Below are 18,727 nucleotides of genomic sequence, written 5' to 3' on the forward strand. Positions count from 1 at the left end.
GGTGTACATGACATGAAGATCTTGCCTGGAATATGTTCAGTGGCAGAGCTTTCCCAGCTGAAGCCCTCCATCTGTGGAATTTCTTCTCCTTAGAAGTTTGTCAGAGCCCACTCATAATTGTTACAGGTGGCACGGAAAGCTATGTAACCATCATTATTTGTTTGTTATGTTAATTAGGCAGGTTGTGATTCAAGCCCATCGAGAGCAGCTGGATGAAATGGCATCCTTATGTTTTAAGGAAGAGACCTTGATAAATCAGATGTCGGCAGCAGTAAGTGTTTCAAATGATGACTTCAGTGCTCACTGAACTTCTGTAAGAATCCTAAAGAGCATTAATCAGAATTAGTGACATCCTACCCATCAATTCCCATTCTCAGTCTCTCCCCTTTTTTGGAGCCGAACCTTATCTGATCCCCGAGTCAGATTTTTAGGAGACTGTTCAGTTCCAAGGCTTGTTGTGCCTTGGCTGATCTCCACTCTGCCAGTTACTTGGCTAGAGATTGAGAATGACATGCTGACTATGAACAGTTTAAGTTAAAACATCTTTTTCTTATCTCATACCAGTCTCCAGGGATATCACAGCATTCAGAATGCTTCTACTTCCCACATGAAGCTTTTGTCACTGCCGTGTGGGTCAAATTACAGTCAGTAGTTCAGAAAATCAGCACACCGGTGAAACATGATGTCTCCCTGTATATAGACATTAGTAAAAGGTCCTCACATATCAGTCTCTCACCTGGGATTCCCTTACCTGTCCCACCACAGATCTGCTGATTCCTAGTCAGCAGGGCCTCGCTCACCCAGTTCTTTCCACTGTGTCTTGCTCCATCACTGCAGCTCTGGCTTGCTTCCCTCAGTCACACTACGGATTCCTTAGGGTAGTGGTTATCAACCAGGGGTACATGTACCCCTGAGGGTATCTAGAGGTCTTCCAGGGGGTACATCAACTCGTCTAGATATTTGCCTAGTTTTACAACAGGCTACATAAAAAGCATTAGTGAAGTCAGGACAAACTAAAATTTCATACAGACAATGATTTGTTTATACTGCTCTACATACTATACACTGAAATGTAAGTACAATATTTATATTCCGATTGACTTTTATAATTATGTGGTAAAAACTAGAAATTAAGCAATTTTCCAGTAATATTGTGCTATGACACTTTGGTATGTTTATGTCTGATTTTGTAAGCGAGTAGTTTTTAAGTGAGGTGAAACTTGTGGGTATGCAAGACAGATCAGACTCCTGAAAGGGATACAGTAGTCTGGAAAGGTTGAGAGCCACTGCCTTAGGATATCCTTGTCACTGTTCAGGGTAACTGCCCCTATATTCCCCCTTTAGGGTCCAGGCAGGGTTCCCACTCCAGGTTCCTCTCCTATCCCCTCTCTGGGGTGGAGACCCATGTCTCTCTCCCTCCTGATCAGGGTATTTCCAGGCTGTACAGTTCCCAGACTATGTTGTGATATCGCCAGCAAAAGACAGACTGCCTAAGCAGGCCTGTTTCACTTCTCTCCTCAGAGAGAGTAAACAGTGTAATTGACCACAAGTAAGTTATCACCCAGCTCATTCTATGAAAATACATTGATCCTTAAGGTAAAAGCATTACAGAGAAAATATATTAAAATAATTAAAGAAGCTGCATGTATGCTAGTAAGCTTACCAGAGATCACCCCAGCTGCAGCCAGGGCTCAAGGTGGTGATCGGTCCTTCAAGCTCCACCCAGGGGGTTTTTTGTGGTCACAAGTTCATAACAGCTTTCACTCAGAACAAGCACACTCATTAGTAAGTCAGTTACTCCTTTATTCAGTTTGTCTGTGAACTTCCCTCAGGTAACAGGTGAGCAGCATGCAAACCCCCTCCCCCGCACCCTGCCTCGCCCCTGCAAAGCTTCAGAGATTGAGTCCATATGAGGGAGTCTGCAATCCCCTTCTCCTAAGTAGTTCCTAGGAATTCCACTTCACATATAGGTTTCAGAGTAACAGCCGTGTTAGTCTGTATTCGCAAAAAGAAAAGGAGTCCTTGTGGCACCTTAGAGACTAACCAATTTATTTGAGCATGAGCTTTCGTGAGCTACAGCTCACTTCATCAGATGCATACCGTGGAAACTGCAGCAGACTTTTCTATTGATCTTTTGTCCCAAAAGATCAATCAGGTCTGCTCCATTGTTCAGCATAGTTTTTTGAAGCTCACAATACTTCCCAGAGATTGCATTAATCCTGTCTTCCTCCTAAAGAAGTTCCATGCAGGCCCACAATAATACTTACTCCTTTGCATTTGTAATGAACTCCTAAAATACTCAGACTTAGTTCAATAGGGCTTAACTTAGTCAGTTTTCTCCAGGATGTCACAGGAAATTGGATAACTATCACAATCCACACCTTGGGTTTTAGTCCCATTACCTTGTGCAGGCATCCACACAGCCCCACGTGCATCATCACCAGCCAGTCCTCTCAGGTTATCCTCTTCTCTTGCTTGTAAAAGCACACAGCTCTCATCTGGTTTTGTAACAAGCCCCTCTGCTCCTCTAAACCCAGGATTGTTTTACTTTACATTTCCCAGATCAAGGTCTTGCTGCCTTTTCAGCTCTCTGTCTGTATCACTGAAGCTAAGCTCCCCTTCTGCATTCCCGATTGTCAAAGGCATTTTAATTCCAAACAGCTTCAAACTTCAAGTGTGGCTGCAGGGACTCTTACCTCAGAGAATTCAGAATGGGAGCCACCATGTGGCAAGTCTACCATGCTTTCCAGCTGACAGCACTGGTGCTTCTTTACTGAATAATGTTTCCAGAGATGTTCAGTAAGGGGTTTGACAAGCAGCATCCTAATACTCCATTTGTTTAGCCAGAGGCAGCTCTCCTTTTTTAAAATATTTAAGTTTTTCCTCCTGAATTTCTATCATTCACTGGAAGCGACTTGGAAAATATATTCACCTGCTCCCTATGGGCAAGTAAGAGTCCATGGCAGTGGTGTGTTACCCCAAAAAACAGGTTTCGGGGTGCTCCTAAATAGCCCACCTATTGCCCATCAATCTCTTTTCCCTCGGGCATGGGTCTTGAATGTAGCTAAGGAAGTGCATGGGAGACACAGATACAACCTTCCAATAAAATGGTTGACACAGGCAGTATTCTTTCCGTAATAAAACCAACGAATAATCCCTAACACAATAATAATCTAGAAACACAAATCCCCTTATAAGAAGTTGCAGAGCATCCAAACCGCATAGCACACAGTTCAAATGATTCTAAGTCATTGTGCTCTGTAACTGATCGCTGACAGCAATTCTTAAATTTAAATTTACTTTGGGATTGAGTCAGAGCTTTCTTACCAACACCACAAATTCCTATCATGTGACCTAATGGCCTCCGTTCAGTTCTTCGTATACAGGTATTGATATCACCAGCCCATCCCACCACCTTCCCTGCCCCACAAAAAGATCGCATGGACAAGCCCAGCTGAGTGGGGCCTACAATTGAATGGGCTATGGGGATGGTCACAGTGCTGATTCCCACCAGGTCAGGACTGAGGTGCATTGATAGGAATGGGCTTGCGTTGCATCTGTCCTGGAGATTGGAGAAAAGAGGGTGGGACAGCTGAACTGGAGAATGGCAAGAGCAGAGACCATTTCAAATGTGCTTTTCTTACTACTGTATTTGGCACCCAGTAAATACCATAGTCATGTAGGACTGTTACCATCCTGATCTATGATCCAGCCCCCTTTGCCAGCAATAACTTCACTGGAAGAAAAAAGAAAAGGGGAGCAGCAGGGAGGCAGACTGTAAATAAGCCAGTTAGCCCCAGTAGCTGGGGCCCCGAGGCTCTTGCAAACAGAGCTGTGCTATTTCTCAAGGTCAGGCCTTTAACAAGAGAATATTGAGTGCACTGATGACACTGGAAGTAGAATGCCAAACATACTTTTATTTACTGCTTCAGAAGAGCAGCTCTTTTCCTCACGCCTCACTCTGTGCATGCTAGTTATTCCCCCTCCGCCCCATCATCCGCCGTCCAGCATTAATTTTGTTGATTTGTTTTCCACTCTAGGATTTTGAAAATTATGTGACCAAACTGGATGAAATCCTGATGCTGAAATCAAAGTGTATCCAAAGCATGCGAGCCCAGCTTCAGCTCTATTTAGCCTGTCCCGAGACTGACGCTACCCTGCAAAGAACTACAACACCTTAGTCCGCTTCAGGTTGCATTCATCCCGCACTGACTAGTTACTGCAACAAATGCTCACTATTTCTCCACCGTTGGTGGTCAGGTACCCCTGCAGCAAGGGAGGTGGCGAGTGTAACGTTTGGTGTTTATGATTAACATATATTTTAGATAATGGCTGAGAGAAATTTAAGTAAATGAGAAATCTTTATAGATCTGGTTTGAAGCCAGGGGCTCTGTATTCTTAGGTCCATCCTTATAATAGGAAACCATACGCTTTGAAGCAATAATTCTGTAGCCTCAAAATGCACACTGCAGCAGCAGGAGTCCCACCCAGTCTGTGGTTTTCAGACGCACTCCTCTCGTTAGAGGCACTTGTGTGCTGCTGAGAAAATGACGCAGCTAGGAAAACACTTTGAAACCAGAAAAGCCTGTGAAAAGAAAGATTCCAGACTTACAAGAACTGGTTGAAGAAGGGAGTGAGGAAATGGAGGCGAACAGCTGTTTGCTGGAGTAAAATAACCCAGACAGAGGTTTAATGAAAATCTAGTTGCAGCCAGACTGGTTTATAGTTTCAGAAGAACCAAGGTGGTGGCTACCGTCATTCTGTGCCCGCTACTAACACTGCAGACCTATCGTAAGGATGCTTTAAGTGATAGACAATAAATGACTTATTAGAAGGCTCATGTGCAAGAGAACTTGCATTGAAAATTCACGTAACCTGCTGCTGCCTGTACTGAGTTTACATTGGTGCCAGTTAATCAGAGGATCTTGGCCTAGTGGTAGGTGGGGTGGCTGTGGGTCTGTCCACTGCTGCCGTTTATGCGGTAGTACAGTTCTCCCGTTCAGATCAAACTGCAGAACTGATTTTTTCCCTTCTGAGCCAGCTGCAAAATATCCCCAGCTTGTTGTGGGGGGGTTAGACGTTCATTAGCCTCACTGTCTCCTGAAGTTGGCCGCTGAACCCCACCCATCAGAGCCATCAACTGGATCCCTCCACAGATGCAACAGACAGGTCTCTTATGTCCCACATTTGCTCCACAAAGGAGTATACCAGCTTAAGCCGTAAGTGACCGTGAAGAATATGCTTAGATCATGTACTCCAGAAACTGAACACATTCTAAAATCTATTCTAAAAGGAATCTGAGTTTATAAAGAACTTTGATCTAGCCAAAAGGGGCTTGATCAAAATATTGCAGTTAATCATAAATGTCAGGGGTGAAATAACAAGTGTATCCTTTGAGAATCTGAATTTCCAGTCTGCAACCATAACTGCACTGAAGCCTGGGCTTATGACCAGCATTAGTACAGTAATCTTTCAGCTAGATAGACATACAGTGTTAGCCAGCAACTTGGGGCTTTGCAAAGGTAACATCCCTGTGCAAATGCTCCTAGAAACTTCACATATAACAAATGCTCAGGAACAGAATTCCAAGGCAAGAAATATGCAAAGCAACCCTAAGTTTAGAAGTGATCTTTCAAAGTTCTCTGACTTCCCTTGCTGTCAGGTCTCCCTCTTGTAACCGGTTGGCTTATCTCTGGGAGCAGAGAGACGATTTATTCCAAGATCTGAGGAGTTAAGGTTTTTAATGTATTCAGATTACAAGCCAGCATCAAGTCACACTTGAAACCAGCGCTCCAGGAAGCCAGCCAGGTTGCCTTTGCCTCTTAGAAAGCAGCTTTCACTGCTCAGGGAAATGAGGCATTCAGACACGGAGAGAGAAAGTACCTGTTTTATATCCTTTAAGCATGACACCCTGGCATGTACCAAGGCAGACATGTTTGATAGTCAGTAGTCAAGAAAAAAACCACGGAAGAACATGGATTTTGTTACATTAGTCCCTAGGAGGGGTGGGTGGTTCTAATTACTGAGTGGTAAGAGGAGATGTGATACTGAGTTTCTTTGGGAATTTTCCTTTAAAATACATGATTGTTGGAAAGCCCCTTCCCCTCCCCTCCGTCTCTTGTGGGTCAGGAATGCTCAGAGAGGGGCCGAGATACAGCAGACAGTCAATCATTGTTCCAGGACTGCAAGCAGGTAGATCCTGACATTTTGCAATAGTGTCCATAGCAATTTCTTAGTATATTTGCAGAAGACAAAGCTTGGTGGAGTGCTGTGGATAGCATGCAGGTTAGGCAGGAGCTGGGGGAAGGAGGTGGGAGGGAAGTAGATGCAGTGGTCACAGGAAGAGGAGAGGGTTCCTCTGGGCAGATGGTTACATACAGAGCAGGAAGTGAGCGCCTGCCAAGGCGAAGACTCGAAGCAAGTAGCAGGACTCGGTGTCTTTAAATTTGGGAAGCAGAGGGGCCCCAAAGGCATGCAGGGAGGCACAGCTGAGTAATAAAACCTCCATCTACCAGGGAGAAGAGTTTTAAAGACAGGCTCAGCAAAGCAAAAGCCTGAAAGTTCACTGGGAGAGGGGTTAGACACATTATTTAAAATGGTCATTTCTAAGTAGGGGGCCGGAGAAGAACCATTTGTGACACCAATTGCATGAAAAACCCATTGAGCTTACCTCACTAGTTTTCCAGGATGTATCAGTGACAATCTGGATGAGCGAACCAGCCAGCCGTCCAGGAGGTGGTAGCTAGTTTGGATACAGGATTTTTGCACCTCAGCTGAAGCACCATGTAAGCCTTAAGTGCTCTGTCTCAGTGCTCATTCTTCTCAGTTCTCCTGTATGAAGGGGATTAGAACTGGCACATTTCAGCCTAGCAACCCTATTTCACAATGAGAGTTCACTGAGCAGAGCGTGATTCTCCCTGTAAATGTTAAGTTAAAAGGATACCCAATAACTTGAAATCTAGGCAGTTTTTTCAAAAGGAGGTAAGTCCTCTCAGGTACTACATGTGTCCCTGGGTTGTGGTGGCACAATCGAATTTTTCTATTTAATGCATTTTTTTTCTCCTGTTACTGTGTAAGAAACTCTCATAAACAGGAGAGGAACTAAGGCACCAAGCCTGGAAACATTTGCACGCATTAACATTCAGCACACAGTAGTGTATTACATGCCCACTTGTTTGGAGAATTGGGTTCTGAGTGTGGAGAGGAAACAGAAATATTGACTACACAAGCTGCTGTCAAATGCACTAACAATATTTCCCCCTCCAGTCTTTCAGTTCTGTTATTTAGGTGTTACTTTAATTCGTCTGCAAGGTGGTGTCTCTTTACAGGTATGATCGAGATGGTTTTCATTTCAGATTGATGAATGGGGTGTGCACAGAGTCTTTATAAAACAACCTTGTTGTATGAAGAGCCTGACCACGTAAAATCACGTAAACTAAGAACTAAAATTAATTCACTTTGGAATTTGAGTGCAGTGAGTGGATGCTAGCGTGCATGGCTGACTTCTGTGTTGTGCTTAAATTTACTGTATTTAAATTAAAATTCTATTTACTGCAAAAGGCTCTTGTACACTTTGTCCAGGATTAAATGTATTGTTGAGATCTAATCCAAATTAGATTGTAAAAGATAATACTCCGGGGGGAGAAGTATTACCCCCACATCCCCACACACAAGCCCAGCACTTCTATTGACATCAGAAGTATCAGGCCAGTAACTTCACCAGCTGCACACGATTGATAATTATTTTTAAAAATGATTTGCAGCCTGCAGCCCCTCCCGTCTGCACCCTGTTACAATGAGCACAGCGACAGGGAGAGATGACTGACCACACCAGAAACCTGTGGCAGAACAAAGAATAGAAATAGATTTTGAAGTTTAAAAATGTGCCCTGGTGTAACAAGCACCATGATAGGCTGCCACTGGCCCCTGCGTGCTCCGGAGACGAACAGAGGGCGCTGAGGCAGTGTGAGAATCAGTTATAGCAGCGAGACCATTGTGGACTGGTCCCAAAAAGGTCCAGCGGCAGCTGTGCATGGGAGCCACAGCGCTGTACTTAAGCAGAGTGGCAGCTGCCAGCACCTCCCCCAGAGCCGCAGAGTGTGGGTTTTCTTCAAGGCTTTCACCATTAAAGCTGGTGGCAACCATAAGGTTCTCTCTCAGCCAGCAGGCAGGGGATGATTAGGGTTTTGCAGCCCTGTCATTTTAACCCTTAACCATTTGGAAGGCAGACAGATTCTAAGGCCAGGAGGGACCAATGTGATCACCTAGACCGACCCCTAGAGCAGATTTTAGAAAAACATCCAACATTGATTTGAAAATGGCCAATGATGGAGAATCCATCACAGTCCTGGGTAGATTGTTCCAATGGTTAATTACTCTATTAAGAATGTACACCTTATTTCCAGTATGAATTTGTCTAGCTTCAACTTCTAGCCATTGGTTGGTGTTATACCCTTCTCTGCTAGATTGAAGTGCCCATTATTAAATATTTGTTCCCCAGGCAAGTACTTCTAGACTATAAACAAGTCACCCCTTAACCTTCTCTTAGTTTAGCTAAACAGATAGACTCAAAGAGCTCAATCACTATAAGGCAGGTTTTTTAATCCTTTAATCATTTCCATGGCTCTTCTCTGAACCTTCTCCAATTTATCAACATTCTTCTTGAATTGTGGGCACCAGAACCACATTGGGACCCCATTGGAAACGGATCTGCTAGATAATTTCCCATTTACAGCTGCATTTTGAGAGCTAACAGTTTAATATGTGCCCTGCTAATTTTATATCATTTTTGTTTTTTAATCAAAATATCTTGGAGCAGTATGTCAAATGCCATACTAAAGGCTAAGTATATTACATTATCTTTTTGTCAAGCAAATGTATAATCTCACCAAAAAAATAAATATAGATCGTTTGACAGGCTCTGTTTTCCATTAACCCATGTTAATTAGTATTTATTACATTATCCTCCTTTAGTTCATTATTAAATCAAATCCTGGATCAGCTGCTCCATTATCTTGCCAGGGATCAATGACAGACCTATAATTCCTGGGTCATCCCGGTTACCCATTTTAAACATTGGCACAACATTAGTTTTCTTCCAGTCTTCTGGAACTTCCCTGGTGCTCCAAGACTTAGTGAAAAATCAACATTAACAGTTCAGCAAGATCCTCAGCCAGCTCTTGTAACACTCTTGGTTGCAAGTTATCTGGACCTGCTGATTGAAAAATATCTAACTTTAGTAGCTTCTGTTTAACATCCTCTAGAGATACTAGTGGAATGGAAAGAGTTATCGCCATATGAGACTGAGTCATCTGTTTTTCCCCAAATACAGAACAGAAATATTTATTGAACACCTCTGCGTTTTTGATATTTCTACCATTTCCATCTAGTAATGGACTAGATACCATTGTCAGTATTCTTTTTGTTCCTAATATATTTTTAAAACTCCTTATGGTCCTAAACGCTGCTGGCCATACATTTCTCCTTATGTCCCTTGGCTTCCCTTTATCAATTTTCTACAATTCCTAACTTCTGATTTATAGTCATTACTCTTCACTTCCCCTTTCTACCATTTGTTTCATATAATATAATTTAACCACCACCACCACCACTTCCCTAGATTATGGCTTTTTGGGCATCTCATAAGACATTCATAAATGATTTCCAATCATAGTTTGCATTTTTCTGATTAAATTATCCCTCCCAGCTTACATGCCTCATGTTTTCATTGTTCTCTGCCTCAGACAATATCTCTGGAGGCTGCAAACTGCCCCATTCATTTCAACGGGTTAACTCTGAAACGTAAAGATGTCAACTGAAGTGTCACACATTGATCATTTTGCTGCCAATTGTTTTAGTAAAAACCACCCAAATGTGCTTATCCCAGTCCCAAACTTCCTGAGGTAAGGAATAAGTACTGGCCTATTGCCCTGACTGTATTAACTTGTATATGTAAACCACTAAGCTTCCCCCCACCCTTTCCTTAAGGTAAAAATGAAGGTGCCAGAGAATTTTCATCCTGTTGCACCAGGCACAACAGAATTCAGAGACCCTGCGACATAATTTAGGACCAGCTGGCTGGGGAAGACATTGGTCGGGTTCTTCCTTGACGATTTTTGTTTAACAACCTGAAGCAGGCTGGCTCGATATATGCTCACAGGTAAGTGTCTCAATAGCTTCTCTCACAAGCTGGAGAGTGGTATTGAAACGGCTGCGTGAGTTAGCATGAAGCAGCCAACAGCTCCAGGGCAAATCGGAGCCACGGCAGGTTAGTTTGTGCTTGGATACTCCATAAGTGCTGACATGGTGACCCTCCAACCAGACTTTAAAAAAAAACAAAAAAAACGTAACGACAACCACAAAAAGGTGAATCTGTATCAAAGGAGGTTTGGTTAAAGTAGGCTTCATTGGCAATGCATTTCATGCCCTTTCTGAGGGGGGTTTCTTCCTGGACAGAGATTTTTCATGGGGAAAAATTCAACTTTCAGAATTAAGGAGCAAATACAGAGACTTTCTCACTTGTCTGTGTTAACAGTGACATTTTAAAACCTGTTCTGATAGTTCCTTGTGAGTTGTGTCCAGCTCTGTCAAATAAACACAATACAAGCATGGAGCATCTGGGCGTGGCAGGGATTGCCTGGGTTTGGAGGACCTATTAGGTGGGACTGATTATGATTACATCCCTCCTCCCAATTGTAACAGGAGTTCACCTCCTCTACTGAAACCGGAGCGCAAGAGATAGAAACGGGACACTGGGAATTCCATTTTAGGGTTTTATTAGGAGTTTTCTGCAGAATCAAAATATTTAGCAAATTAAAGATTCATCAAGAAACTGCGTATATTTTATGTATTTAGATCTTTAACAATGTACAACATAATACACTTTGAACTATCAAAACCAAACCAAAAAAAAACCTGATGTCTATTACTAGATGTTAGTGAATATGTAACTAAAGCAGTGTGAAAAAAATGAAACGAATGCAGTGAGTATATTGTTTGTATTTAAAGAAAGTGCTTGAAAGATGAACCCCCTGCTTCACACTGACTATCATTTAAAACAGACCATCAACTGATTTCCTAGGAGGAAATTTGTTTAAGTAACCTATAAACCTGGAGGGGAGAGATTGCAGAGGCCCAGCTCTGACCTCTTCGGTTCAAGGACCAGTCACTGGGTGTGAGTCCAGCTAGAGTTCAGAGCTTACCTGTTGTGAAGAAACTCTGTTTACACACCACTCAAGCACTGGACACCTATGTCTGGCAGAAGTGTGACAGAAGGGCCAAAAACAAGAGGGAAAGGAACAGCTTCTCTCTTTATGCATAGCAACAGGTTAGAAACCAGTGTTCCACTAAGTTACAGACTAATTTTCAACCCAATACAAATAAAAGTCCATTGCACTAAAGGTCAACTTCAGTTAACCTGAACTGTGATACAGTCAAGTGTTTCAGTAAAGCTGACACCATGAAAGCAGCTTCAAAGAACCAGAGCATTCTTGTTTCAAACCTAACTTTGTATTCCTCTGTCCAAGTCCAGTGCAATAGTGAGGCGGGGGGGGGGGGGAGAGAGAATACTTCCAGCTTTGTCTATGTACAATTCCAGTAGTGCTCGGGCAGTCTAAACTCTTCGTGGCCAAACCAGAAAAGGAAACCTAGGAAAGGGCACTTTCAAAATTTAATTTAAGAAAGGAAGTTAACTCCTCTCAATGGGAAGAGTGCGCTGGAGTGACGCACACAGATGGGCTCAGTCAGTCGCATTCTCCAATGTACACGAAACGCAGGGCTTCTTCCCAAAGAGAGAGCACATCACACGCTCCGGCTGTGAAGATGACAGCGGTCTGGTTACGCCGGCAGACTGCCTTCCCCTGGAGGCGCTCTCCATTATTCTCCAAGAACCCCAGTGTTTTCAGCTGGCTCCAGCACGGGCCATTAGATCTTCCAAAGCATTGTCCTGGTCATTGTTATGTAATAATAAGACCTCCTTAATGTCTTTCAGTTCAAAGCCCATTTCTTTAAATTTACTCATTAGCTGGAGAAGTTCTGTTGTCTAGAAGAGAGAGAGAGACATTAAGTGTTTGAGAAGGGGAAGGTTCCCGGAAAGGCTCAGCTTTGATTCAAAAGGCTCAGCTTTGATTCAGGGGATGCTGACGGGGGCTGGGAATGCAATGCAGAGCGGGTCTCCTGCCACTGGCCAGAATGGGGGCTGCTCAGTTAATGGCCAAAACTCCCAGCTGCCCTAGATAAACCAAAAAGAAAAGGAGTACTTGTGGCACCTTAGAGACTAACCAATTTATTTGAGCATAAGCTTTCATGAGCTACTGCTCACTTCATCAGATGCATCCGATGAAGTGAGCTGTAGCTCATGAAAGCTTATGCTCAAATAAATTGGCTAGTCTCTAAGGTGCCACAAGTACTCCTTTTCTTTTTGCAAATACAGACGCGCACGGCTGTTACTCTGAAACCTAGATAAACCAGTTCAACCGCACTTGTTTAAAGGATGCACACTGAACGGCATGGCAGCCGTTTGGCTGTCCTCGTTATCCACCTTCAGAACCCTCCTTTGCCTTTGTAATCTCTACAGAAAGCTGCACAACGATTAGACGGCTGGTGTCAGAGACCACTGCCCATCACAGTTGACCTACACTGCCTCACTGTTTCCTTGACTCCCCCATCAATCTGGCTCGCCATCTATTGTCTCTCGATTCCGACTTAGACTGCTAGCTCTTTAGACAGTTCTGTGTTCAGACAGCATCTAGCACAATGCGGGGGCTGATCTAGGACCAGGGCTCCTAGGCACGATGGGAAGAAGAAGAAGAAGAAGAAGGAAACCAGCAGGCAATGATGCTTGGGCTGCAGTGCGTGTATTATGCATCACTAACTTCTGCTGCGTGAATTAACCATTTGAGGCTACAGACCATTGTTGGGGCCTACACAGTCTCCATCGAGAGTTAGGGATCAGTCCCCAACATGCTCTTCACTGAGGCCACCCTGCAGCCTGCTGGTTTCACGCCTTACCCATGGATTGGCCAGAACCAGTCTGGACCCCGCACTGGCCATGTAGGCCAAAGCCCGCCCTTTCAGTTTCTGCTGCCTCCAAAGGTTGTCTCAATTTGAAGTTGTGACCATGCTTGTTAGAAGCTAAAGGCTCATGGGGCTGAGTCTGGGAACTGTAGAACTGCCCTTGCTATCACATGGCTCTTCAGAGCCTATGGGACGTTAGTGGGATCACCCCAGTTTCCAGGAGACAGGTGTCCAACAACAGCACCACCACAACTGGGAGCCCTGAGTCTCAGCAGACACCAAGGACTGACAGAAGGAGGAGACATCTGAATTGTGAATTCGCATAAAGTGGTTTCATCTGCAACCCACATCCCTAACAAGTCCCCTGGCTTCCCCTCCTCCCACCAAACTTGTGTAAGCCTTTCCCAAAGGGGGTGTCATCTAAGGACTGGCTATTTCCTGGGTTTGGGTGAAACTGGTTCTGTCACCAGGTTTGCAGGAGGGGCTGAGTGCAGATTCCTTCCTGCAGCCAAGTCCACGCCACTCCACATCTGCCATGCCAGGAGCTGCCCCTCGTGCTTGCCTGACCCTTCTTCTGCCAAGTCCCATTCCCATCCTGAGTCCAGGAAAGAGCAGGGGGGTCTGCATGTACCAGCTGCACAAGCTAAAGAGGGAGCGCGGGCACTGAAGGACCAGTGACTATGTGGAGCAGATGGGTGGGGTGAGGCTGGCTGCCTAGTCTTGCTGTCAAAGCTGTAAGTCAGGAGACAGCTCATTTTAAAGAGGGAATGGTACAGTAAAGGGGGCACAGGGCACAAGCTGAGGGCCCAGCCTCACCCTTGAAGTGCTCAGGACATGAGCCCCAGGACCTCAGTGCAGCGTTTGGAGAGTGAATGCAATGATCCTTAGCGCCCGGGAGATTAAACACCAACCCTTCTTACAGTCAGCTTCCCAGCCTCACAGGAGCCAAGTCTCTGGCATTAAAACAAAATCAGAGTTTCAAATAATTTACTGCTGCTGAAATCAGTCCTTTGTGACATCAGCTGCAGCAAACAGTTGGTGCCAAAAATGGCTAGAGGACTTCAAGCAAGGCAGCTGGAGCAGCTGAGCTCTCAAGGCAGGTCTCCTGTTTTCATGCAAACATTGCAGTAGCAAAAATAATGGAAGTGGCTGACATTCGGAAGTGGAGGAAACAGTTCTGTAATCGGAGCAGAACTGCTCCCAAACCAGAGGTTTCTCAATGGCCGAACAGGCATTCGCTCGACTTCCATGGCGAGAGATGCTCTCTGAAAGTCAGTGAAATAACCCGGCCGCCACAACAGAGCAAAGCACCTCCCCTTGGCATGGAATCAGGACAGCCTCACCTTCTCCTCTGAACACTGGTACATTTCCAGAGCTGCTTCGACAAGGAGAGGATCGAAGCCCTTCTCACAAAGCTGGCTGTGTGCAAACAGATAATCAAGAACCTGTGGGGGAAAAGGTAAGATGGGAGAGTGGAACTCACCACTAGGCTACTCACCCATGCACCACAGCCCACTGACAGGGCTTCACTAACTGCTTGGAGAAAGTCCTTCTTGTTGGGACTAACAGGTTCTCAGCAAGGGAACTTGTTTAGAGAAGCTGAACTAAACTCTTTTGGCCTTTCATTCTCTCCCTCCCTGAGCTTTGATTTTCACGCTTTCAGCCAGAAGCCCTCTATAAATTAAAGGCTGGTCATTCTTTTGCCTTTTAACGCGGATACAATTCCTGCCGTCAACCCTTTTTTCGGAAGTGGCTAGTACTTCTACACAGCAACTATTTTAACACCCGGCTGAGGGTTCAGTGATCAAGATGAAAAGCCTTTGGAATCCTGGTTTCCCCACAGACTTCAGGGAGCTGATCCAATCTGAAAGCGGTCGCACCTTCTGAGATCAGTTCAGCTTACTGGATGCTCTGCTGAGACAAGAGCCAAATTCACGGTCCATTTTGGTCAATTTCACGGTCATAGGATGTTAAAAATAGTAATTTTCATGATTTCAGCTATTTAAATCTGAAATTTCAGGGTATTGTAACTGCAGGGGTCCTGACCCAAAAGGGAGTTGGGGGGGTAGTCATCAGGTTATTGCAGAGGGGAGGGAGATCACAAGATGGCCACCCTTACTTCTGTGCAGCTGCCTGCAGAGCTGGGCCCTCAGTCAGCAGCTGCCGCTCTCTGGCCGCCCAGCTCTGAAGTTGGACTCTTCATAACTTGGCACCTCATGCAGTCTCCAGAAGTCACGTACACCAAGAGTGCCAGCTCTTGAAGTACACAGAGCAGTATAAACAAGTCACTGTCTGTAGGAAATTTTAGTTTGTCCTGACTTCGCTGGTGCCTTTTATGTAGCCTGTTGTAAAACTAGGCAAATATCTGCATGAGTTGCTGTGCCCCCTGGAAAACTCGTGCGTACCCCTGAGGGTCTGCAAGCCCCTGGTTGAGAACCCTGCTCTAGAGCACAAGGATGCTTTAAGTTCGCGATCGGCTGGAAAGAAGATGAGTCACTCAAGCAGCCAATACAAAGTATCCTTTCTACCAACTGCAAGCACTGATGGGCCACTAAACGCATCCCCCTCCGTGCTCTGGGGGGCTAGGGAGACGCTCTGAAGAGGGCACAGAGCAACTGTGAGAATAAGGAAAATTTGGCAGCATTCTTCCCCTATTCGTCTGGGTAGAAACACTGTCTGAGTCTGAAACGGATCCAGACTCGGAACTGCCACTTCCCTATGCAGTGAAGCGAGCTCTGTGCCCTCATTTTAGCAAGCGCCGTTCTGAGGCCATTTGCACCACATGCTGTGGGGACTGAAGAACGCCACACACTCAAAAGAGCCAGCTGCTGCATCACTGCGAAAGCCAGCATGCGTCATCTGTACCCATCAAATCCTTCGGGGCCAAGACTAAGTTCCCGCTAAGCTGTGCGGCCAACACATCAGCCTATTAAGGGCTGCGGCAGGGAGAGATGCCTCTCCCCGCCGGCTCCAGCCCAGCCCTGGACCTGCTGCGGCCAGGGGAGTGGCGCCCCCCCCCCAACCCAGCCCTGGCCCGGACCTGCCGTGGCAAGAGGTGCCTATAATGTGGCCCCAGCCCAGCCCTGGCCCTGCCGCACCTCTCCCACAGGAGGGGCGCATACTCCCCGCCCCGCCAGCCCAGGTGCTGCTGCGGGGAGAGAAAGCTTGGGGGGTGGGTGGGGGGGGAAGAGTCCCAGGGCAGCCTGCACCCCAAACCCCTCATCCCCAGCCCGCACCCCCAGCCGGAGCCCTCACACCCCTGCAGCCCAACCCTCTGCTCCAGCCCTGAGCCCCTCATCCCCGGCCCCACCCCAGAGCCCACCCCCCCCCCCAGCCAGAGCCCTCACTCTCCCACACTCCAAACCCCTCGGCCCCAGCCCTGCAACATGGATTTTGTTATGTGCACCAATATGGAGGTGATGTGTGACACACCACCTCCATATTGGTGCACATAACAAAATTCATTCCACACGTGGGTGGGAAAACTGAAAAGGGAACACTGGGCCAAGATCTCCCAAACCGTGAGCCTGCATCAAAGCCTTCAGCGCAATAGCTGCACGCACCCGTAACTGCAGTTGGCCCAGAAGCTGTACACAGAATCCGCCTCTTTACCTAGGTGCTATTTGGCTTTCACCCCCGTTGTATCTGAGCAAGGCGAAGGTCCATGCTAAAGCTCCTCACTTGAAGTCTAGATCTCCAAGCCCAGCCTCTCTCCCCACAAAAGAGGAAAGGCCACGTGTGGTTCAGGGCCTGCCCCGATTTCAGAACAGTGGACAGGAAGCATTTCTAGGCTGGTGCCAACCTAAGGAATGTCTCATGTCTGAAGCTGCCACTGGCTGCGGCCAATGGACACACTTTCCCTGTAGCCAGTTCACCTGGTACTAGTGACACCCACACTTCAGCTCCAAAATCCATTCCCAGTTAATCTGCAAATTATGGCAAATTCCAGGCCTCCATTAGGTCCTAAGCGTTTTGGTTTTTGTAAGGCCATGGGGTCCACACTACTGACAGAGATGGCTGCACCTCTGGAGCTCCCACTCCTTTGCAAGAGCTCGTACCTGTTCTATATTCTGTCCTTTCTTCTTCATGGCTGTCATGACATCGTCGTAAGAGTATCCCATGTTGACGACTGTTTCCACACACTGCCTCTCACTGGCGGACAGGGTCTGCAGCATGTCTGAGTACGTGGGGCCGCTTGACCATTTAGTGCAGCTGGTATTACTGGGCACTTTACACACTGTGAAGTTTTGGTGCGTTATCTAGGAATGGAAAGCCAAGCAGAAATGAGTGGTGATACATCTCTATCCCAGCACCATGCCTCCTCCCTCCCTGGCCAGTGTAGGACTACTCTTTACAGAACTCTGAGGGAGTTATCTCATCTCGTTTGAAATGAACAGAGCTGGGCTTCCCACACTTCCTTTGGGAGACCAATCACTGTTGGGATGAAACTGAGCAGTGGGGTACAAAAACATTCCCTCTGCTCCCAATGATCTCTTCTAGGATCACCCTAGGCAGTTCCTCACCTGATATCCCCTTCTACTTTGAAAGATACTAGATCTACGTTTACTAATTTAGCCAAGCTCTGTCATCATGAGATGACAGCCAGCTAGAGAGAGTAGGTAACAAAAAGAGCATTTATGAAATAAGCAGAATCAACTCTTGGCCCTACAAAGGTACAGATGACCACACCCATGTGCTGACCACTTTATTGACCGTCAGTACACTCATAGGAGCCATTCATTGCTTCCTTCACACAAAAGAACATTACCAATGTATGGGTAATTTAGGAATGTACTATGCAACATACCAACTTATGTAGGTAATTTGGGAACTTACCATAGGGAACTCTGATTCCTTGTAGTCTCTCTGTACCTGTAAAAACAACAGATGAATGAGAAGATTGAAGAGCTGTCTACTATACTGACAAGCAAAGTTCCTAGTGAGAAGGGAGCCTGGAAGGACAGAGCCAGGAAAGATGGGTAGAGGAGCAACAATTGCCATACTGGGTCGGACCGTTGGTCCATCTAGTACACACCTGTCATTGACAACGAAACATAAAACACCTTGTAGTGGAGAATTACGGAATAGCCTACCCGTAAGAAGAAAAGGAGTACTAGTGGCACCTTGGAGACTAACCAATTCATTTGAGCATAAGCTTTGGTGAGCTACAGCTCACTTCATCAGATGCATACTGTGGAAAACACAGTGAGATTTATATACACACAGAACATGAAAAAATGGGTGTTACCATACACACTGTAACCAGAGTGATCACTTAAGATGAGCTATTACCACCGGGGAGGGGGAGAGAAAACCTTTCGTAGTGATAATCAAGGTGGGCCATTGCCAGCAGTTAACAGGAACATCTGAGGAGCAGTGAGGGGAGGGGGGCGGGGGGGGGAAATAAACATGGGGAAATAGTTTTACTTTGTGTAAGGACCCATCCACTCCCTGTCTCTATTCGAGCCTAAGTTAATTGTATCCAGTTTGCAAATTAATTCCAATTCAGCAATCTCTCGTTGGAATCTGTTTTTGAAGTCTTTTTGTTGTAATATTGCGACCTTTAGGTCTGTAATCGAGTGATCAGAGAGACTGAAGTGTTCGCCGACTGGTTTATGAATGTTATAATTCTTGACATCTGATTTGTGTCCATTTATTCTTTTACGTAGACACTGTCCAATTTGACCAATGTACATGGCAGAGGGGCATTGCT

General features: G+C 45.7%; 2 protein-coding genes across 2 annotated transcripts in view; one reads left to right on the top strand and one right to left on the bottom strand.

The window, feature by feature from the left end:
- Positions 1-7,520, top strand: part of KIF24 (kinesin family member 24) — a 32,489-nt gene extending 24,969 nt beyond the window's left edge. Inside the window, exons 11-12 of the mRNA XM_077816606.1 lie at positions 178-271; positions 4,041-7,520. Of these exons, the coding sequence (XP_077672732.1) occupies positions 178-271; positions 4,041-4,181 (235 nt within the window). The 3' untranslated portion in view covers positions 4,182-7,520. The remainder of the gene's footprint in view (positions 1-177; positions 272-4,040) is intronic.
- Positions 7,521-10,758: 3,238 nt separating this feature from the next.
- The window catches only part of UBAP1 (ubiquitin associated protein 1), a 53,374-nt gene continuing 45,405 nt past the window's right edge, over positions 10,759-18,727 (bottom strand). Inside the window, exons 5-8 of the mRNA XM_077816607.1 lie at positions 17,851-17,886; positions 17,073-17,273; positions 14,358-14,459; positions 10,759-12,040 (exon numbers count right to left, since the gene is read on the bottom strand). Of these exons, the coding sequence (XP_077672733.1) occupies positions 11,900-12,040; positions 14,358-14,459; positions 17,073-17,273; positions 17,851-17,886 (480 nt within the window). The 3' untranslated portion in view covers positions 10,759-11,899. The remainder of the gene's footprint in view (positions 12,041-14,357; positions 14,460-17,072; positions 17,274-17,850; positions 17,887-18,727) is intronic.

This window comes from Eretmochelys imbricata, chromosome 5 (assembly GCF_965152235.1).
Source record: "Eretmochelys imbricata isolate rEreImb1 chromosome 5, rEreImb1.hap1, whole genome shotgun sequence".
Taxonomy (NCBI): domain Eukaryota; kingdom Metazoa; phylum Chordata; order Testudines; family Cheloniidae; genus Eretmochelys; species Eretmochelys imbricata.